Genomic DNA, 23,400 nt, shown 5'->3' on the forward strand with positions numbered 1-23,400 from the left:
TTGTGAGTGTGTGTTTAATCAAATATTTCAACACTCTTCTGAAGCAAAAATCTATGCCAGTAGATTAGAGAAATCAATGCTCAGCATTAAAGTGGATAAAATGTTTTGCATGAAAACATTCTTTGTTTTTAGGGAAAATCAGTTTTAGTGACGTTCAAAACAGTTTGCAGAGAGATGTAAATATTGTTCTATTGTTACTTGGGAAAAAAAAAAACCCAACAAATTTGAAATGGCTTTCTAGAACAACAGTCAAAAGATTTTCTTTCTGCTCTTAAATGTGCAGTTTTCTTCCATTAATTCTGAAAATGTTAATCAACAGAAGAATTAATTTGGTGCCTATAAACAAATCTGCAGTAAAAATTAACTCATAACTGTGAATTCACTCCAGAACTTACAAAAAAGTCTGAAGATGTAAAAAATAATTTTGATATTTATGTTTTCTGCATCCAATGCATACATTAACGATTTAATCTTCATTATGACTTTACTGTAGAGCTGTATTATCCTAAATTATTGAGTGGAGTCCCACATCTCACCATTCAAGACATGGAGGCGTTACTCCAGGAAGGTCTCCGTGTCCCAGAACACTGGTTTTGACATGCTGCCTACCAAAGGCCGACGAACAAACCATGTTCCACTGCAGCACCATTGAAAATAACTGCGTTTTTCCTCAGCTAAGATTAAATAATAATTGAAAGATCAGTATTTGACAGCATATTTTCCCAGTTTTCTGCATAATTTTGCCTGTGTTGCATCTGCCAGCTTACAAAAAAGCATCAAGACATCAATGAAACAGAGGAGAATTCACCCTGTTAGAGCATCACATCCCTTCCCTCTTCATTTTAGCACAAACTGAAAGAAAAGTAGGGACTTACAGAGAACTTAAGAAATACTGACACTTTGCTTTGGAAACATTCTGAAGTAACAGAAGCTTACCAGAAAAACTAGTTGCATAGTCTCCACGAAGAAAGACCAAAAAAAATGAATAAACTATACAGTGGTCTTGCCCTATTATTCTGCGTGTTCTATCTTGCTCCTTGTAGTAGCCCCTTCAAGAAAATACATGCAAATAAAGCACATACAGTTAACACTGATAAATATATGAGCAGGAAGCTGGACAATGTTATTTTGTAAAGTTTCCTTTGGGATATGCTTTTTTCTCTGAATTCTACTTAGTACACAAATGACCAACAATTATTTTCTGCATCAGCGTGAAAATCAACAAAAGAGTAAGAAAAAAGCTATGAACAGAGCAAGGCTAAGTGGGGAATAAGCCGATGTTATTAGCAGATCCAAAGATAATTAACCATCTCCCAGGTTTGGTTCTGTTACAAAACCTCGTATAGATTGCTCACGTATCGAGGCTTTGATAAACACTACCACGTCAATCACGCACATTAAACTTCAGGAGCTTGGGAAGAAGCCCTGCCTCGCACCGCCAGGCTGCTGAGAACAGGGCAGGCAGGCGTTCAGCACCGGAGAAATTATCCCCAAAGGAGCCCCTGGTGTTGTGCCAAGCCTCGTTAGCATTTAGCAGCGAAGCAAGCAAGAGAATACACAGACATGTGTGAGTCAGGAGAGTAAAACAACAGGGTTAGGGTTTATAGGTCCTGTATTTAGTGCGTTTTAAAGGGTAACTGTTGATCCAATACAAAGACACTGAGGAATAGCGCCATTTAACATCCTTGCTTATGTGCACAACTTTTCATAAATCCCTAAAAGTGCATTTGCTGTGGGCAAAGATTTTTCTGTAATGCTCCCAAGCAGTTCTTGAAAGCAGGTGGGTCACTGACATTCTGGCAATTATTAATTTTCTTCATTCATGTATTCCCTTTTGGATGCAACTTAAAGCACACAAACAGCACATAGAATAGCAGTGGTAAGAAAATACTCAGTTTCCCATACGGGGATGGATTTTATTGGACTTGTTTTCAATGAGGTCCTTCCTAACCCAAAATCAGGTATCAACTGCAGGATTTATTAAGAAAGAGAGGGAGATTTATCTGCTCATTGTTGGTAGGTGGAGCTGCCAGCATGGCCACCTTGGTCACACCAAGCTTTTGATGAGTAATTCGGAAGAACAGATGTTTTATGTGGGAACTTGTCCAGATCTTAAAAAAAAAAAAAAAAAGTTGTGAGGAATTCAGTAGTGGCGTCTTTGGTCAGCAGCAGTAGCTTCAAAAACACTGAAGCAATACTGAGTAAATAGCTGTATTTCCAAGTCACAGCAGAGAAGCAGGGACATTGCATGATTACCTTCGTGAGTGACGTACACTGCGGTGATGAACTAATTGGTGATCGCCAGTTAAATGGACTGAACAAAGCTGTAAACCCTGGACATGTTAATATGCCCATTATTTTCTCATCAATCTTCTTTTCTCATTCCGTTCTTTTCAAAAAAGCCCAGGAGTGACCCTCTTCCTTCCCATCAGCTGCACTAGCAACACCAGCCGAGACAAATGGCGAGAAGCTTTATAGGACTGCAAATGTATGGGAAATCTTTGAGAGGTATTAACTACTGCATTTCATGCAAAACTGAACTAATAAAGACTCTTCCTCATAGATCATGTCCAAATTGAAAGGGGTTTTAATCCACACAAAAGATTTCATAAGGCTTTATCATTAGTCCAGGGACTATTAAGCATATAAGAAGGTACCTTCAAATTTATCTTTTACACACTCTTCAATCACTGCTCAGTCTTGCCTTTTCTCTTAAAGCCCTGTGCAATTTGTACTGTAAACGCCTTAGAGGATGTGCTGACAAAATGCTATTGTCTGTCTGGAACACCTCTCAGCCATCTTCTCCCTTACCTTCAAGGACGGGGCTGCTCACCAGGGGACTGTGAAGGGAAGGAGGAGGAGGGATGGAGGATGCTGCACAGGAGGGGCCAGGCTGCCCCTGGGGCATGGGACTTCTAGCTGGCTCCTTTGGCACCCCTGGGGTAACCCACAATGAGACCTGCCGGCACCGTGAGCTGCTCTCCCACAGACCCACATGTAGATGTGGCACTTACGGACATGGTTTAGTGGTAGACTTGACAGTATTTGGTTTACAGTTGGACTCAATGACCTTAAAGGTCTTTTCCGACCGAAACTATTCTAGGTGCCTCGCCAGCTGGGTCAGGGGACCCCACATCCACCAGGTCCACCATGGGCAGGATCAAAACCACAGCACGATGAAATACGTGACCAGCCGTGCTGGCAGATGGAAGGGTCTTACTCTAAAGGCATGGGACTGAAAGCCTTACAGGAAGAGTTAGCCATCATGAAGCCAGGGTCTGAGCAAATGTAAAATAACAAGTTTCTGTTTAACTCTCTTTTATACACTGCTACCGTATTCTTGCAGTGGTTTAAAAAGTGTGCATTCCAGCACAAAGGAAATTAAACAGGAATGGCATTGCGTTATCACTGGTGATTTCAAAGTTAGCTACATTCTGCCTGGAAAAATACAGCTTCCTTGTGCTGCAACTCTTCAGCGGGTGAGTTAATCAGGTGATGCAAGTTGGTGTAACTGTCTGAAAGCCTCAGCAACAACGCAAGATGCTGCTCTCCTGATTACTTTTTGCTGAGCCTACATACTTTGTAAAGCCACTACAGCAAGTTGATAATGATGCATGAAATGGAAAATCCTTCTGAGCACACCCAAAAGGGCTGTGGATGTGCAAAGCAATCACAACAATGCTGTGTTATTTGATGGTTCTTACTACACATGCACCCATGCTACCATATTCAGGTTTTCACTGGTTTTAAATAGGTGCAACTCCACCTCTTGTAATGCATTTACTCCTGATTAACACAGCCTAAATATGACCAGAGTCAGACATACAGCAGTATTCAGGTCAGGCACAGAAAAAAGAACAGAACGTTGTGGGACTACAGATGAAGACCTTTAGTGGTGTCACTCCACTGATTCAAATCAGCAGAGAATTTGGCCTAGTTACTTTCCTCATTGACGTGCCTACCCTCTGAGGCAAGGGTAGGTATTTTGAGAATAAAAACACTCCGGGGACATATGTGCCACTCTCACACATCAGCAGTAGTTCTTTCAGCATTACAAAACTTGCTAGAAATTGTTTGGAGAATTTTCTAAGTAAGTTTTCAATACTTTTCTATTCATCTCCGTAGTCTCAGTGCTACTTAAAGGTCAGCTGAAATAGCTGTAGGCAGTGGAGGAATCATAGAGAGATCATATGAAACACAACCTGGTTTCTGAAAAAAAATAATAAAAGGATATTCAGCTCCTCCTCTACACCATTTCTCTCTACCATTTTGACTACTTTTGGGACATTAAATACTGGAAATAGCTCAGAAAGCATTTGGCTCAACATCTATATCTATATATCATAAGGACTACTATATAATGTAAGTGCTTTAAATCCATCCTAACTAGAAAATGTAAGCTACATAATGCCAAAAATGTCATTAGAATGTAAGCACTTCACATAGCCATACTCCTAACATCCTTCCAGGGTTCATCCCATATAGAAAACCACAGATTAAATATAGTGCCTCGTGCACATTACACCATTAGCTTTGTATTATAAATCAAACAACTTTTTTTTACTAGATTAGCTTCCTCAGCCAGGTAGCAGTGAGAAAAGCTGAGCTGTAGTACTAGTACATGGGAATCAGATCGTCCTGAATTTAGGTTGGCTTAAATCAGTTGTGGAACTACAATCTCAACTGACAACGACATTCAGGGACCTGAGTTACAGGCAAATTTTTGCTTCACTACTAAACAGGGAAAGAAATTGCAGACCAGTCCCAAGATTTATCACTCAAATATAATGAAAGCAAGACAACATATTTCTCTTAAAGTACAGACACACGATTCAGAGTTGCCCGCTACAGCAGTACAGTTTTATTCAAAATCTGTTGGCAAGTGGAGGGGCTTATTTCCTCACTTCTATTCTGCGCCTCGACTCAGACAGACTTAGAGATACTCAAGAGCAATTTCTCTTACTGGTTCTGCTTGTTCTGCTTCCAAAACAGGGTAACATCAGGGTTTTTTTTTCTCTGAATTTTTTTCTAAATGTCTTAATTCTTGATTCTTCATAGTGTATTTCAACCTATGCTCAGAAGGTTTTTCTTTGTTTATTCATAGCTTCTCTCAGTGAAGTTCTGTGGTCTAATTGGAACATCTTGACCAAAGCTTTTAACATATTAGTGATTTCATTTGCTCTTAATTCAGTCATTCAACAATCAGATCTGGAGCTTTCTGTAATTAGCCGACTCCCCAGGGAGATGCTCTACAAAGTTCCACCAACATTTATCAGTTCTTTACCAAATTTAAGCAGAGGTTTGATCTATTTTAAGAAAATAATACCTTTATTAATCTCTTTTTAATTGTTTCCAATTAAGTTACCAGAACTGTAGATGTCTGTGACACAATGTTTTCATATTCCAGGTTTTCAGATTTGAAAACATGCACAGTCACCGCTCTCTGGGAGTAGAAAACCACCCCCAGAACTGGGAGAGCATTCTGCACTCCACACTACATGGTGCACCATGTTCCTGTTCACCTTTTTGGAATGGCCCCAGGTAAAAATAAGATGAATTCTCTTTGGTTTCAGGAAAAAATGCAGATTAATTGATAAAGGAATATTCTAAAATTAAGTTTTTTCATGTTCATTTTGGAGCTTTTTCCTTTTACTTATCATACTGGATGTCTCTGAAGACAGAAAAACCTCAAACGACATAAAACCTCCTTACCTGTGCACCAGCTGCTTGCGGCTTACACAAATCGCAGTTTCATAGTCATGAGTGACACATACTTTATGTGGGCTGCACTTCACCTTCAAACACGGATCTTTGGATGGATCAAGGGCTATAAAAAAACAGACAGATTAAAAAAGAAAGTGAGAAATGCACATCAAGTTTTCTCTTGGTTGACAGATGACAACTGGTTAGAATGAACGCTCCCTCATCTGAGTGAATAAATACTTTACCATTTCATAATATGTACCGTTGTTTGCAGACTGCATATAGAGGTGTCGAAGTAGAAAGATAGATGGAGAGCTTAAGGACTTTGATTATTAAACAGTGACCCGAGTCTAACTTGGCATTCACATTAATACTAAACATAACACTTTGGGATGAAGTTCTCGCATAATAACCTACATCATGCTGTTTATTTCACAGAAAAGTTACAGTGGAATATAAAATCCTCACAAGTAACAAAAGGACTAGTATCTTAGAAGCTATCTAATAACTGACATACTGCAGAGTACTAATAAATTTGATTTCACAGATACTGTACAAAAGGCGTATTATTTTGTAGAAATTATTTTTAATTTTTACAGATAAGCATCTCCCGTACTTAAAATGCTTGAGTAGAAGAGCAGTAATAACAATAAAATAATCCTGGGCTTTTATACCACCGACATCACCAGCAGTGTTGTCAGAAGTGGGCAGAGAGAATGATGAGTTGCTATCTCAAAGCAAATACGCCCAAGCTGCTGTCCCTGCCGATGCTCCCCAGGGAAAGTGCCTCCTCTTAATCAGTCCTTATACTCTTTATTCTCCTTCCGACATTATATAGCCCAGAAATGTACTTCAGTACTCCAGCCAGCCCCAGGTGGTCCATCTCTCAACAGTTCTTAAGTTGCCGGAGAAAAGGACATAGCAGCAGTAAAGGGAGCTTCTCTCCCTCTGCTGTGATGGGTGATTTGTGGTACTGCAGCGAGTCAGGACTTTGGAAAAAGTGCCAGTGACATGCAGTCCTGCCTGGGGAAGTGCAGGGTATTAGGGTTTACCCTCTGGTACCCTCTTTACAGCTTTGATTAGGAAAGATCCCATGAACCTTCCTCCTGAGCATATCCAGTTACCAATCTTGTTGTTAAAATCCGCCTCGCTGTAAGTGCACGGTGAGGCAGCACAACCATGGGCTCGAAGGAGTGAATAATGCCGTACCCTAATGATGACACAGACGGACGTAAAGGCCTACAGACAGAAAATACTCGCCAGAATTTGCATTTTTCCAGGAGGCAAGGATGAACACACACGTGCACTCACGCACACAGAGCCACAAGCCCTGCTTCTCTGCAAAGGGTGCCGGGAGGCAGAAATGGCACAGCAATACGCTGCCAGTATTCTAACAGGAGGCTCCTGACAAGGTTCCTCATTTAGCTTGCGATGAGCCATTTCCCCCAGATGCAACCAACACTCAGAAAGGAGCAGTGGGAGTCTGAAGAGCCCCTTCACTTTTTTCTGTATGCAGAGAAATGTCTCCTAACACTAATGAAGAAATCAGCACACGGCATATTACACTAGGTTTTACTAGAACTGCGCATGCCTTTCACCTGTCCTCAAATAAATGAAGATGTTAAGCTAGTATCAGTGGCCTGATGTGGTAAAATCAGGATTTGGTTTGGGATCATCCTGTTCAGCACCCAAAGTGAGCAAGAGGGTCTGATCGCAGAGGCAGGAGTGGCTCCTTCAGAGAGGCAAGAAGATGCTGGGGCATTAGGAGCTGGAGCAGCCTCCTGGTCCCTACAGAAGCCCAACAGCAGCAGACAGCATTCGCTGTCCTGCCGGTGAGCAAGCCTGTCTGCTCCTGCCAAGTTTCTACAGATTGCTTCCTTAAATGAGCGGTGATTTGCTAATCCTTGAAATAAAGAAAGAGAAGCGATACAGTGCTATGCTGGATACCACTCCAATTAGAGCACTGATCCCACCTGGGAAAATCTCTTATAAATACTTTGCTGCAATCAAGTCCCATTTGAAAGGCTATCTATCTAAATTCGTTCTCTTACAAAAGGAAGCTTCTAAAGATCAGCAATAAGACATATCTGCCAGGATGAATTAGAAAGATTCAAACAATGGTTATATGAATACCTCAGAAGAAGGGAAGTCACAGCCATACAGAGAAATTTCACCTTTAAATGACTTTTAGATAAGCTTATTTTGGACATTAATATGTCTTGGATTTGACTTTCTGTTCCTCTTACATATCCTCAAATCCCATTTTACCTCTCCTCTCCCTCCCCCACATAAGGGGCTACTCTTGGAGATGGGCAACTCTTAGTTTCATCTTTGGGGCTGTATAAAGCTCTTCCTGTACATTATGATAATGGTCTTCCCCACTTTTACTGAACAATCAGACAAACTTTTGAAGGGTAGTATTTGAAGCACAAGACATTTCAGTTTGCTATGCACCGAATTTCTTTATATGACAGCAAACGTACTTCCAACAAGTAGAGGATTCCTCAGTTTCCCTGCAGCGCTGACGTGCTGCAGCTGTTCTGCATTGGTTTGAACAGCCACAGATCCAAGCTCCCACCACATTAGCACCGATTACACGTTTGGGATGGGCAGTTGCGCTTCACTAGTGTGTATGTATTTAGTGGAATGCCTTTGGTGTAAGACATGGGGAAATCACAGAAACAATCCAAATATGTTAAAAGCTTTTTCTTCTAAAGCCATTAAAACTGATAGAAAAGGTGAAGTGAGCAAAGAAGGAGAAAAGACCATGTGTTTTCTGCACCATAAACAACACGGCATTGACATCCAATGAGTCACCACTCGGGAAATACAAAGGCAGCATCTGAGGGGGCAGGGTCTGTCCCACTGAAAAGCCCAAAGGCTGGAAGGGCTCTTCAGGGTGTTCTGCTGCTGCCTTTTGCTGTCTTTTCCAAGTCAGACTAACAAGCACATGTGAAGCAGCCCATCCCCTGCTCTTTACGCTCCCAGAACACAGTGGGTCAGGTACACGTTCTTAATCCTCTGCTCTCACTGGAGACTGAGTTAAAGACTGAGGTTGGTATTCGACAGAGATTGAAATGGCAAGCCACAGTTTCCTTACCGAACCGTCTACCTAGATATTCTTAAGCAGCCTGAGATACCCTCCTTCTGCAAAGCCTTTCACAAGTAAGCACCACTCGAAGCGTGAAGGGTCACCAGATCACAGGTTCATTGGGCTGACGTAATGCAAAGGTCAAAACCACACACAAAAAATTTAACGACCAGAACTTTTGCTCGCTTGCAGCTGGCCTTGCTCTTTTACTGGAGCATGTGCACACTGTCTGCTTTCGCTGGTGACACATCCTTGGTACAAAATGCTGCATCAACAGAAACCATTGCACAAACTGGCTAGGAGCCCAGGGCTAATAGCTGCCAGCATTGCTGGGCTGCTGGAGAGCACTCTCTGGCCCTGCGCTCATAGTCTTCTATCAGCCAGAGCCAGCACGAAAGGGGATGTGGGTTTAGCCTTGAAAGTCAATCCGAGTTTGGCAGGAATAAGAGAAGCAAGATTTAAGCCCACGTGGTCTATGTGGCGTCATGCACAGTTTCAATATTCAGCAATTTTCATACTAAAATTTACTCTAATTGAAGAATTATAGCCACTTCTGGAACTCCTTAGGTCTTCTAAAGCAATAAACGCACACACACTTCTGAAGTGTGTATGGTCTGAAATAGTATCACAAAACACATTATTGTAAAAAGAAACACAAGTTTCAAATATTTTGCAATTAAAATGTGTCTACCAAAAAAGAAAAAATATTGTTGAATGGTCATCAGTTTGAAACAAAAGAATGGGAAAACATGTAGTTGAAAATGCCAGTCACTATTTCATTCTAAATCAGGCCTCTACTTTTCTCTACTTCAGTGTCTTGCTTCTAAAATCTGAAAAGAATAACAATACTGCCAATAATAATAATAATAAATGAAGCTTTTCCCAACCTGTGTGTTGAATTAATTATTTTATTCATGGTGGGAAAGCTCATGAAGATCCTTAGACGGAACACACTATCACTATAGAAGCATCATTTATTATTCATTACGAAACAGCCCTTCATACAGTTCAAAACAGTAGAAGGAAGTTTATTAAATACAAGTAAAACCATGGGCTTTGTCAGAAGACAGGAAAAAAATCCCATGATGTGGATTATTATTTCTTGAGATTTTTTTGCCACTTATGCAGAATGCACGATCCATCTGAACATAAAAGGTCAAAACAGGGATTTATATGTCTGCAAAGTTCCTCAACATGTTAAATAAGTTTGGGAGGTTGTTCTACTGCTAAGCAACACAAGCCCTAAGGACAGCTTATAATAAGAAACAGTTTCTGAAATATGCTAATCAAAGATCATGCTTTGTTAATCAGATTTCTACATGACTAGGAGCAGATGCTCATCATCTGCAGAAGAAAAGACCCTTGGGAATAAGATGAAACATAACAACCATATTTGTCATCCCAGTTCTTTTTGTCCTAAAGCAATGAATATGAAATTTTTGAAAACGAAGAGCCAAAAGTACAAATAAATAAATGAAAGTGGGAAGAGGAGTGAGAAAAAAGCCTGAAGTTTTTTTTTATTAAAAAGCTCTTATTTTATCAACTTGAAAGGAATATTGCAGCCATCCCTTTCCTATGTCAAAGAGTCTGCACGTAGTTACTCAAGTCTGTCTGCACAGTAGTAACATAAATACCTTAACCCTGGCTTTAATATGTGAACATAGTTCCAATTTTTCTGTAGATTGGGACTAAAGGTGAAACTTGTACAGTCAGTTAACCTGACCTGACAGTGGCTGAGGACTGGCCCAAAGGTTTTGGAGGGGATATGTGTCCAGCAGTGCTGGAATTAAAGGTTTCATCTGAACTTAAATTCTTTGCTGAATATCCACTTCAGTCACCCTGTCTAGCTTTTTGTGAGTCCAGGCTTCAATAGTTCCCAGTCCTGAGCTTTTCCCCTGTTCAGATCCCTGCACACTTGGCCTCCAAGGGAATATCCATCCCAGGAGATATCTGGCTGAAATGCAGGGAAATGCAGTGCTGCAAATTCCTCAGCATAATCGTTTGCAGAAGTTTTTATCCTAGGAAAATTTAGAATTTTGGGCTTTTTATCTTGGCTCAAAAAGTCTTATTCTTCCTCATGGAACACCTAGGTGTTCCTGCTGCTGACATTTGTTTTCTGGCCAGCTGTTCTGGTACTCTGAGCTGTGACTTCTCTTCCTCTCTGGCAGAGCAGGGGTCAAGAAGCGTTTACATGGGCTAAAGTTTCTGCTTCATTGGCCACAACAGTCTTGTAGGAAAACTGTTCTCCAGGCCAGCTGACTGCACTGCAAAGGGGAAAGGCTTTCAGACGTATGCAGGGACCCAAAACCTGTGCTAGGTCTGTCTATACAAAATAGAAGTGCAGAATCAGAATCCTGTCACCAAGAGGCAAAAGACTTGCATTCCTTTTTTTTTGGTCAAACTTTTATTATGCATAGCAACCTCAGCTCCCTCCTAAAACTATAAATCTTCTGTGGTTATCTCTATAAGATAACCACAGGAGATATAAAGAAGAATAAACACCAAGGTTTGCACCAGACAATTAAACAACCTCCTAATGGTATGCTGACATCTCTTTCCAAGACCAAAAGGATTACAGACACCAACTGCATCACAAATCCCTTTCCCTCCCAGCTCCACAAAGCAGACCAGATAAAGATGCCTTATGGACCGTACACACCTTCCTCTGCCCTCCCTGCACCATCCACCAGAAGCTGTGAGTTTGCAAGATAAATCAGTGTTGGACAAAGACCTAAGAACAGCGTTTGAGATACTTCTCTATTACATTTCATGTTTTTATATATTGCCAGTATAAAAGAAGACTTACGACTTGCAGGAAACTCCTTAGTTCAGACAACGGCAGTACAGGGACAAGTTACTCTATAAGACTGTGGCTCTATATACTGCAACTATGGGTCACCGTGTTAATCATAACCGAGTAAATTTATTTTTCACACATTTGACTTTAAAAGGGTGATAACAAATAAATACTTTCAATGTCTTGCAGCAATGGATGTGTAATCCTGCAGAAACTGTACAACTAGTTCACAGCAAGATTTATGAGCTTGATTTTGTTTTTATGACCATTCGTTTGGGGGAAGAGAGTAATTTCATAGCTGTTTAGTGGAGCTGAAACAAACTACACAATCAAAAAGAAATGGCATTATGTAAATATTGGGTTTTTTGTTTTCAAAATTGCCTGACAATAAGTACTATGATCACTCAATGACAAAAATGCTTCCACATAATGAAATGTCAAGAGAAGTTGCTTTTATGCAACCCCCTCGGAACTGTTCTGACTATATGAGAAAAGAACTACATCTGTTGAGAAAGGTATGATGAACTGGAAAATGGGACCTGCTGCCTTCGATGCAGAGATGCTAGTGCATATTTTAAAACAAAATAAAATTATAATAAAACAAAGCCTCTGAATTAAATGATGCATTACATTATAGGCGTGCATTTCAATATTATTATGTATTATCTGATTCTAGCGATATTCCGCAAGCAAGCAGGAGGAGGAGGGCAGAGCTCCTGGCTGTACAAGCGAGGAAGCCGCGGACACGAGGTGCTCTGGGCAGGCAGGGGCGCGAGGCTGGCTCCTCACCCCGCTGCATCCCCGCTCAGCGCGGAGCTCACGCGGCACTGCATGTCAGACTGCAGATCTAAGGGGCAACGTTTCCAATCAGCATCTTGTCGCCACTTACAGCATGGTGACAGCCAAAGAGAAAATGTGATCAAAGCAGTTTAGTGGCTTGGAGGAGTTTTACTACAGGCTTCCATGAAAACTGTCGTAGAGCGAACATGTAAGAAACCATATAGCCAGCCGAAACATGTATAAATAAAAATCTCTACAAACTTTGTCCTTGATTTTTACTAGGAAAAGGGCATGTTCTCCACACATGGTGGGTAAAAACAGTTTTGGCTTTAACATTTCAGTGTTCAAAGCCAAACCATAGATTTCCTCCCAGAATTAGAGCATCTATTCAGCTTGAAAGTAGATGATGAATTTATGCCTTTTTTTCTTACTGTGAACATGGCCATACACAATAACTTAAAGAGCACTCAGGCGAACGTTGCTCTGCTTCTCTGTGAAAACACGATAGTTTTCAATACTCCAGTAGTGAACTCCAACCAACCCATGTGCTGAGAGATATGACTGCCAGTGGAGCTTAAGCCAAGTGCAATGGGACCAGCCCATCACCCTCATATGAACAAGACACCCAAGCCCGTGATGGACTTCCAGGCTTTTATAGGTTTCTGCCTATTACCCCTTCCCCAGATTTTCTTATTTGACAGGTTGGTAAGTGGCCACGTTGAGTGACTAAGACTATGTTGTTTATTGGAACTGACTGTACATTTCTTCTCAGAGCTGATACTGCTAATAATTCTGGTTTTAAAAAATGTTATTTAATAACAGATTAATTACATCCCTCCATATCAATCACAAATAATTACCAATAGTTTTTATTCTGCTTCTGCAAATCTTATCATAAATCATTCTGCTTCATTAGGGAGTAAACTGGTGTTAGCCCTCCCCCAAGTCTAGGGGAGACCATGTCTTCCATTAACAAGTTCAGATATTTAAGTCTCTCTCTCTCGCCTGCTCCCCCTCTCTGCATAATTACTCAGAGCAATTTGCATATAGAAATCAATTCAGCTGAAAATTAATTACTGTAAGCCTGAATGTTTCAAACATGTATGTGAATTATTTTCAGTAAATGGAATTTCTCAAGGCTGTTAAACAGTAACATCTCAAACTGTCAGCATTTATTCCATCGCTGCGCAGTATTTTCATATAGTTTTGTTTTGGAGCACTCTCACGTTTGAGTGGCTGAAGAAATCAGTATAGCGCACAGAAACATCTATTTTAATTTTTACAGGCACTTTCAAAAATAATTTCTCCTAACTGACATATAATTGCTTTTGACATTGCTGAGGGCCATCCAAGGCAAAAGATGCTTCAAAGGACTCTACAGATTTCCTTTCCAAAGCAAAGGATAAGAACCCAAGTATTTAAACAAATTTCCTTGACAAATACACGGACATCGATGCAGTGAAAATAAGCAAAGCAAAGAAAAAAAACACAGGACTGTAAATTAGGAAATGTGCTTCCATTGGTGGGTGTGATAATCAGTCCCAACCATCCATGTAGGTATTCAGCGACAGGTAGAGACATGTACAAGACCATGGTTGGTATTTGCTGAAGAGTCATAAAAGAGAAGCTCCTGGTTTGATTTCTAACAATGAATCATTATAATGTATAGCTTAATATACTGCAAACATATCTCAAATACTTCCCTACGCTGGAGCAGGTTTTAAATATTTCATATGTTTAGGTATGTTTACCTCATACATTTGTTTTTTGTTTTTAAACCTTCTTTTGCATCTAAAAACAAACAAAAAAAAAACATCCACTGGAAAAAAGAGGCTGTCAGATAGCTGGGAACTTGCTTGGTGTTCCAGCTAGCACCAGGTGCCCTGTTCACAAACAACTCTGCTGCCTGCAAGGCAAGGGTCCAACCAACATGCAAGTACCGAGCACTCGCATCGGCTCGGTACGACCTGGCACCAGTGCTGTCAGTGCTCCTCTACATTTCGAGCCCTTCACTGTGTGATGATTCATGCTTGTGTGTGTCGTACCCGAGGGTGTGTTTCTGCATATCCCGGTAAGCTGATGGCAAAACAGACCTAAAACCCCCCCAGACAGAGACGTTGGTCAGATGTTCCATTCAATCATTAATTCAGGAAGTAGTGGGGATACAAAAATACCCCCGTTCTCCAGGACTCATGGGGCTTTGGCATATGTTTAATGAAAGCAGCTCTACAGTTTCTGTTCTAGAGTCCCCCAAACCCCCAGGGTGATCCAGCTTACAGTTTCCTGGGATGGAAGTGGAGAGCTTCAAAAGATTGCTCTAATCTTTAGTTGGTGAAACATGAGAAAATGAAGGAACAACTGCTTCTGCCCTGCAGGGAGGACGCAGCTCTGCGGTAGCTGTCTCAGCAGACCCTCAGCACAGGAGCAGAGCTAAAAATGTGGCTGTTCGCTTTGGTCTGCCTCAGCGCTCTGCTTGCTTTTCAGAGGTACCCTGTAACAACACAGGCATAGACTCACAGAACAGGCTGGGTTGGAAGGGACCTTATAGACCACCCAGTTCCACCCCCCTGCCACGGGCAGGGACACCGGCCACCAGCCCAGGCTGCCCCCAGCCCCGTCCAGCCCCTTGGGCACTGCCAGGGATGGGGCACCCACAGCTGCTCTGGGCAGCCCATCCCAGCAGCTCACCACCCTCACAGGGAAGGATTTCTTCATATTATCTAACCTAAATCTACCCTCTCTCAGTTTTAAAACCATTCCCCCTTTTCCTATTGCTACAGTCCCCATTAAAAAGTCTGTCCCCACCTTTCCCGTGAGCCCAGTGAAATGCCCCTACCCCGGCGCGGGGATGCCCACCCTCCCCACACCTCCTGCCCTGCCCGCGCAGGTGTAGCTCCTGCGGCAGCAATGCTGCTCCTGCCTCCCCTGCCCCGGGCGCTCCCAGCCCAGCCGTACCTCTCCTGGAATGAAATATGCTCCCTCAGACTTTCACGCTCAATTTTCTAGCAAATGATGTGAGGAAAAAAAGAGAGCAAGCACTTGGATCTCCACACTGGTAGAAGTGGCTAGCTGATAACATCTTGTGAAACGGCTGTACGTCAGGTTTCAGTTCGGTAAGCAGCTGAGGCTGCATTTTCCATATCTGCCATTGAACTTGGGTCCTGTGATGCCGGCTGACTCCCTAAAATCTCTAGATCCCAGCACCAGAACAGAACTTTGCTTTTTTCTCCAAAAGCCATTTTTTCTTTCTTTTTTTTTTTTTTTTTTTTTTAATTTAACTAACTAACTAACTAACTAACTAACTTATTCTCATTGCTGATGGGGAAATAGTGACAGTATAAACTACAAAGGTTTTTTAAAAAAAATCAAAGCCATCCAAAAGACTACAAATTATAATTTTTTTTTTTAAAGGAAGTATATTTAAGATAACTTTGAGATTTCTGAATGCTTAAACTTGACAAACCTATGGTGATTTTGAAATGCCAGATGTAATTTTCCCTGTGAACTGACCTAGACTATTTCTGCTTTCTGTCACACTGGAGTGAATTATCATTTATTTAGTGGGATTTCAATCAATGCAAATTATTTTACTCCAAGGCCAATGAAAACAAAACAGGTTATACCTTGTTCAGAAAATAGTATTTTAAATTACTCATGCATAATTAAAGATACACCCTTCCCATTTCAGATTAATACAAACATATATTTTGATTTGCTTGGAGAAAAGTTGCATTGTATGCCACGAAACACTTCTGTAATACTTGTGAAGCTGTTGTAATTTATACTTAACTGAAGCAAAATTATAATGGGGAAAAGATTACCACAATTTAATTCAGATAGTTAGTTCATGAGATACTGAACCCTTTTCCAACTTTGATTAAAAAATATAATGAAGTATAATACAGTGAACTATGAGTAGAAAAAAATAAAATTGAAGCATACAACTCTTCTGTATTTTTCAGCGAGAAAAATCTCTTACCTATCAAATTTTATCATTCTTCAAATGATATTTTATGTCATTAAATCTCATTTGAAGACATGGATAACAAACAGATCTTTTAATAGTTATTTTTTAGAGGTAATGCAGAAGCAAAAGCACATCCCTGTTATTACTGATTCCATCAACAAATAGTAAAAGAAATAAGGACCAAACAACTTTTTTTACAAATTGGCATTTCAGTATGCATTATTACAAATCTTTTCTAAGACAACATTGTAGAGAGCTAGGCAAGCAATAAAAATTCTGGGTATGAATTCTTTGAAAGGCTGACGAGATTGCTCTATTTGTCGACAGACTGAATGTCAACGTTGTTACAGTTACAGCAATTCCCAGCCGGGCACCTGCATATCTCTACATATGCGTATTTAAATGTTAAACTAGATAAGACATTCAGCCCTGGAAATGAGAAAACCTCAACTTTTCCCATTAAGTTCCTTTGCTTATTTAGCAGGACAAATGAAACAGAATTTGGCTCCAAACATTATAAGCTATTGAGTATAAAATATAGGAGCTCATTTTATGCTTAATTAATAAGGTACAATACGGGTAGCATTCTTGGAAACAGGAGGCATGGAAGAATTACAACCTTTACAGTTGTTATTAGCATCTTAGCGCATGGGCAGTGGCTGCCCTAGTCAATGGGGCGCCCAGGAAGGACAGGACGCCCAGGAAGGACAGGACGCCTTTACACCGTTTTCTTGCTCTCTCTTTGCCTTTTTTGTTAATTGGATACATGAGTTAGTCACTCTGCCTCCCTCCCTTTTCCAGCATTTAAAATGGGGGTAGCAATACCGTCTAGAAATCACCCTGGGACCCTTGGGAGGCATCACAGAACACAAGCAAAGGGCCCCTGTGAATAACTTTTAATATAATGATTTCAAAACGGCCAAATTCTGCAGAACTAAGAGCTGTTTCACGTTCATTTGTGGCAGCCTGATTGTCTCCATGGAAACATGGGCAAAACACTTCATTTTCTACATCAACAGAGGAAGATTTGTTTCCATATTACATTAGTTTTAGTGTGCACTGAGCAAAACAAACACAAAAATAAAAGACTTTTCAAAGACTGACTTCATTATGAAAAGCTCCTACCACATGGAAGCAGCTCCTGTCAACCTGATGCCACAGTGGAAAACCCTGCAATATGGGTCGCATTCTACAGAACACCTCTGGGTTAGGGATGAAATTGAAAAAAATCACACATTTAGAAGTTTACAGGTAAAGAATTTATTGTCAGAAGTAACCACTAGAATTATAATGTTCTGTGGATTTTAGCCTTGAAACATGACCACAAAGACCCTGCAGAGCGAGTGCTACTGCTACTACGTGTGGCTCGTACATAATCCAGAAATCGTAACATCACGGACCACATCAAGTGTAAATCCACTGGGGGCTGGCTTGTGTAATAGATTGTTGCCTAATGTAATTTTCATTGCTTTTGAGAGGAATTACCTGAACAAGAAAAGATGAAGCTCCTCTGCAGATAATCAATTAGTCATATAATTGATATCTGGAAGAGGCTTAACTGGGAAATAAATGAAAGGACAAAGAGCTGTCCCGTCTGGTTCTGAAGTAAATACAAATGCAGCAATGAGAATTCCCTCTGCTAGCATGAGTTTAACAGAAACCAGTGCTGTGAAAATCAGTGAGCAGCTAATACCACTCCTCATGCTGAGATGAAAATTCATGAACTACAAAAACATTTTGTAAAAATTAACTCCACTCTGCTGGAATTGTCCAGCAACTGCTGGAACTGTGCCAAAAGCAGAAATTTTGAGACTGGGAGTGTCTAAACAGTAGGAGGTTGGTGACTTTTTTGCACAGAATGAAATGGTAAAATAAGCAGCTAACCTCAAAAGTGGAAAAAGAGGATTGTCAAATGGGCTGGAAGAGAGAAAGTGGTCACAAGGAAGAGCATTAGCATTAAAATTTAGAAGTGGCTCTTGGTATGATAGCAACAAAAATATGAAATTATGGGACTTGTACGGCCCTGCAGAACAATACATACAGAAGGGAAAAAAGCAGCATTGGGTTCTTTCTAGAGGGTTTTTTTCTTGATACACTTTTGTTATTACAGAAGTGTGGAAAACGATGATCAATTTTTAATTTGCACAACCTACAGTTCCTCTCTTGGTTTTGAAACCTCAAAATTAATTTTAATGCTAAAATTCTACTCTCATTAATAAATTCCAGGGCATCTCGATATGTCTTTTGATAAGTGATTGATAATAATTTTTAAACACACAAAACCAACGTTTAGAAAGCTTTACATGGATTCACAGCTTAATTAAAATGCTTTATGTTTCTCAAAAAATTATACATTGATGAAGATACCATCTGACAGATGAGAAATGCTATTTCTCTTGCCAATACTTAGCTAAAATAATTCTGATAGAAGATCTTTTATGAAGAATTACATTTTGAACAGTTCCTTGTGGATACTTGAGTAACTGTCTGGAATAACTAAAATGTTGTTTTGTCCTTTTCCCGCAGAGAAAGAGCTGAGGCTGCCTCAGGCAATACAACAGCAAAGTCTAACTTTGCACTCAGCATGGTGGCCAAAATCCACTTCTACAACAGAGGAACAACTGTTCATAAGAGAATTGCTTGATTTCTGGAACACCCAGACAAGAAATGCCTTGACAAAGAGCGGGCTTCCTGAGCCGTGAGGTAAGATTGAATTATTCTGGGTGCCTGATGTACATGTTACTTTTTATTAGAACAAAGATAAAACATAGACCTCTAATAAAAAGGAACCATGTATATCAGTAATGCTGAATAACTCAAATACAAAGTAACAATGGAATTGGAAACTGGGTTTTACTCCCTTTCAGGGAATATGTATTATATTTCCAGAGTCAACTTGTCTGACTTATCTCTAGAAATATCTGGAGGTGTTGCCCAAAATTTGAGACAAAAATAATGTGAACAGCAAGAAAGTGTTACAGGGGTTTGGAGACAGGAGATGGGAAAGGAGGATGATGCTAGCAGGAACTACTACTATAATTCTAAATTAATTAACTACATTCAGTTTTGATCTGAAAAGATGTAAATGTTACCTGTAACTGCTATCCCCTTCTAGACCTCACTGTTCAGAGTGAATATGGAAAACCCAGGAGGATAAAGAGTGGATCTCAGATTGGAGGGAATACCAAATAACGCCAGATGCTTGTCCAATTTCAAGCAAGATTCTTGTTGAAAAATAACAGTCAGAAGATAGAAACTGTATAAATGGGACCTTAGTATTAGGGAGAAAAAAAATATTTCAGTTTATATAAACATGCTGTGATCTTAAGGGAACAGAAATTATATTTCAGCACAATTTCTCCATCCCACTGCTGCTTCTGCAGAATATATTTCTATTTGCTTTTAATCAGTAAATTCACATTTTAATAAGGGCATCACTACATCTCTACTGCAAGAGGGTGAAGCAAGCCGCGCAGTAAGACCAACTGACAACGAGGGAGTAGCTCTGCTCCGTTCTGATCCCTCCTCCCTCCCCGTGGGGTTTGCAATACCCCCTGTGTTACTCGGGCTGACACTGAACTGGAAAATGAGTTTAGCTTGATTTTACCATAGTCAAACATTAAACTCTGAACAGAGAAAATGTGTTTATCTGACACGATGACTGAATTTGCATTTATTATTTGGGCAAGATCAGTCTTCCAGCTGATTTCATAGAACTTTCCAGGTAGAGTCGCTGCCAGAAAATCTAACTCAAAATTCTCATCCACTCCCATGGCAGAGCAAAGACTGGAGACAACCTAAATATGCTAGGTGTATGGGAGAGAAAAAACTAACCAAGAGCTTCATGCTCTGTGCTCTGATCCTTTTACAACACTTTGAATATTAAAGTAACTTTCCTTACCGAGATACAGAGGTGGGAACATCTGTACAAACCAGTAAGCCTAAGCATTACTCAAGTTGCAGCACAACAGACTAGATCACAAGCCTTGGAAAGAAATGCTGTCACACCAGCTTCTGCTGTTGCCACAGAAGGAATCTTCGTGTTCGTTAGTGTTACGTTCATCAAAAACAGAATAAAATGTGATTCTGCCCATAATGACCGAGAGCCATTAAGTTAGACATCACAATTTGGAAGGAGGGAGTCAGCGTTTCAGTTCAGGGTATTCAATTCTGCAGCGTACATAATAATCCCTTGCTCTTTCATATACAATACATATGCATACCAAAAAAGTGAAGTCAATAAAAAAAAAAAACATAATTAAAAGAAATATCAGTATTTTAATGTATTATTCCACGTGCGTGTCTGGTATAAATGAGCTATGAGGATACATCACAAGAACTCAGATTAAACTACAGCAACAGCCTTTGTACTAATGTGCAAGACCTAATGAGGGAATTCCTTTTTCTCACAGTATCAATTTCATGCCCTATAGGTTTTTAAATGGTCCACAAATCTTTGTTATTTGTTTTTTTCTCTAAAGGAAGACTACCATATCAGGTCTTTTAACGCGATCTGAGCAGTCAATAACAGTCAAGATATTTATTAGGCGTAATAGGCTCCTTAAACATGGAAGAATCTATATGGGACGTGACCATTACTACGCGTGTAGCCTGTACTACTGCCTACTGGCTCTCAGTAGTTGCTGAAGGTGGCTGGTGGTGCAAAGACTTTTTTATACACAGATGGCTTTTTTAAAGGGCTTGGCAAACACTTCAGGATGGTGGGTGCCAATGTCATTGTTTCCGAAGAAACATCCTTTCCTCTGCCCAGTGGATTGTCTCGGTGGCTCCTCCCTGAAGTGTTCTCTCGAGCTAATTAATGCAGCAGTCTCTCAGGCTGCAGGATGATTTGAAACTCAGCATGTTCTGGGTAATTTGTTAGCATGTCTAAATGTCACATCACTTAACTAAATTTTCAGGTGGATTTCCAGATCATTTGGGTTTATAATGAAACAGGACCAAGTCAAAAGGCCCTGGCTAGAAGGGCTTTACTGACCCTTGTTATTTACTTTCAGCCTGAGAAAACAAACAAATTAAGAGGAAGCTCAGCACACCTGACTACAAATCGGAAGTGTGATGTGTATTTTTACTGGCAGTGGACTGTCACATTTTTGTAGTAAAATAAAATGATCACATAGTCTCTCTTTTCTGTAAGTAACCTCAAATAAGTTTCTCATCATGTCTAAAATCACGGAGTGTTACAGCTGGAGTGCTGATCCTGTAAAATGCTGTTTATCCACAGCCTCCTCTGATGACATTAACTGGCAGTCTTAAAAATTGCCATAGAAACATCAACATCCATGAAGAGCCATTACCTGTATGGGAAGTACGAAGTGCCTCTACCAGGGAATGTGCAAATTTAAAAATGGCCATGTTTTTACAGATACTTACCTTTTAATGATGAAACACTGGGTATTATCATAGACCAGTGGAAGCTTTGGTTTCTTTGGCATCAGGATCTCACTTTCTGCTTTTAAATGGGGTTTGTTAAATGATTCATAGGATAGACTCAATAGGAAGATAGGGGATCTCAAAGCTTATCTGAACAACAGCTTTAGTCAGTTGGAGGATTAAAATACTTCTACTGTACTGCTGACACATTTGAGAAAAAAACGCACAAACTACAAAGAAACAAACGGAAATACAGCAACAGTAGACATAAACATTCTTGCCACCCTGGAAAAGCTGATAGCTTGGCAATACATATTACTGCTCATACTATGTTCCAGAAGAGAAAATGGAAGCAAAACCTTAGGAACAGTTTGGGTCAATGACCCTATCTTTGCATGCTGTTATGGTTCCAATATCTTCGTTGCTCATGCTTGATAGAGCTATCAGAAAGAGCAGACCAGAATAGCTAGATTCTTACCCATTACAGCAGTTCTCACGTAGTGAATAATTCAAATCTACGATATTTGCTTGAACTGCTGAATGCTGGGACTCACCACCAGAAAATTAGCTAATAAAGAATAGTGGATCTGTTGCATGCTTCACTTACCAGTTTCTCCAAATTAATGTAAAGATGACAATGTGCATTCACACAGAATACACACACAAGCAATGTAGGAAGAAGACATCTTGAAAGCATCACATCAATGCTAAAATCTAGGCAATGCACGTGGCTTCAAAATGATGTTAAAATTTGTGCACCGCTACAGCTGTACATGCGGATTTGCCCTGTAACATGTATCATTGTACTGTCTGAAATGATCCCACATCTTTTCTGTGGCTGAAATGAGAGATGGAGAAACTCCCAACTGATCACACTGTCTTTCAGAATGGAAGCTACTGGTGCTCCCCAAGAAGAAGATCAACTGGAAGCCACTTTATTGAATTACACATTTAATTAGAGTTACATCATCCATTGACATTTAAAAGCTTCCAGATTCTGTTTCGTATTTCTTTGAGATGTGCCTATTATCAGCTGCCCCAGCTCATACCTTAAGAATATGCAAATGCACAGCATGGGACCAGATTCAGTAGGAACAGATAGAAAGTCCTTAAGGGACTACTGCTGCCCATTAACGACATCACAAGCTGTGCCCACATGCCCATGTCTAGTTGCTTCCTCTCCAGCACCATAAATTTTCCAAGACCAGTATAACAAAAATACATAATATTTATCATTTTATTGGAAAGGCAAGAGTGCAGTCAGTATTTTCGTAACATTTGAAAGAAGTATTCAAGACATAATTTGTACATCGCAGAAAGGGAGGGAATAGGGCATAAGGCCATCTGTCTTCTGACAAACTGATAGAGGCTTTAATAGAGTTACAGTGGGGATCTGGCTTAAGTGGGCTGGCAAGGGAAGGAAACAAATGGGGAACAGTTAATGAAGCAGAATGTGAGTGAGCGTCAACCACTGTGATACCCTGTGATGACTCTGAAATAAAGATATGTGCTTTTCTTGTAGGAATTACAGACCCCTGAGGCAAATCTTTAGCAGAGAATACCTTCTTGAACAGCCCCCAGGGAATACTTAACGTGAAGACAGAAGGCTCCATGTATTGGTAACGGTGCATCCTTCAGTGAAAATAAGCAAACCTAAAAAATATCAATCAA

At 40.3% G+C, this 23,400-nt stretch overlaps 1 protein-coding gene across 1 annotated transcript in view; it reads right to left on the reverse strand.

The window, feature by feature from the left end:
• The window catches only part of SPOCK1 (SPARC (osteonectin), cwcv and kazal like domains proteoglycan 1), a 329,306-nt gene that overhangs the window by 133,305 nt on the left and 172,601 nt on the right, over positions 1 to 23,400 (reverse strand). Inside the window, exon 4 of the mRNA XM_080398501.1 lies at positions 5,713 to 5,827. Within this exon, the coding sequence (XP_080254627.1) occupies positions 5,713 to 5,827 (115 nt within the window). The remainder of the gene's footprint in view (positions 1 to 5,712; positions 5,828 to 23,400) is intronic.

This window comes from Falco punctatus (assembly GCF_963210335.1).
Source record: "Falco punctatus genome assembly, chromosome: 8".
NCBI classification, from domain to species: domain Eukaryota; kingdom Metazoa; phylum Chordata; class Aves; order Falconiformes; family Falconidae; genus Falco; species Falco punctatus.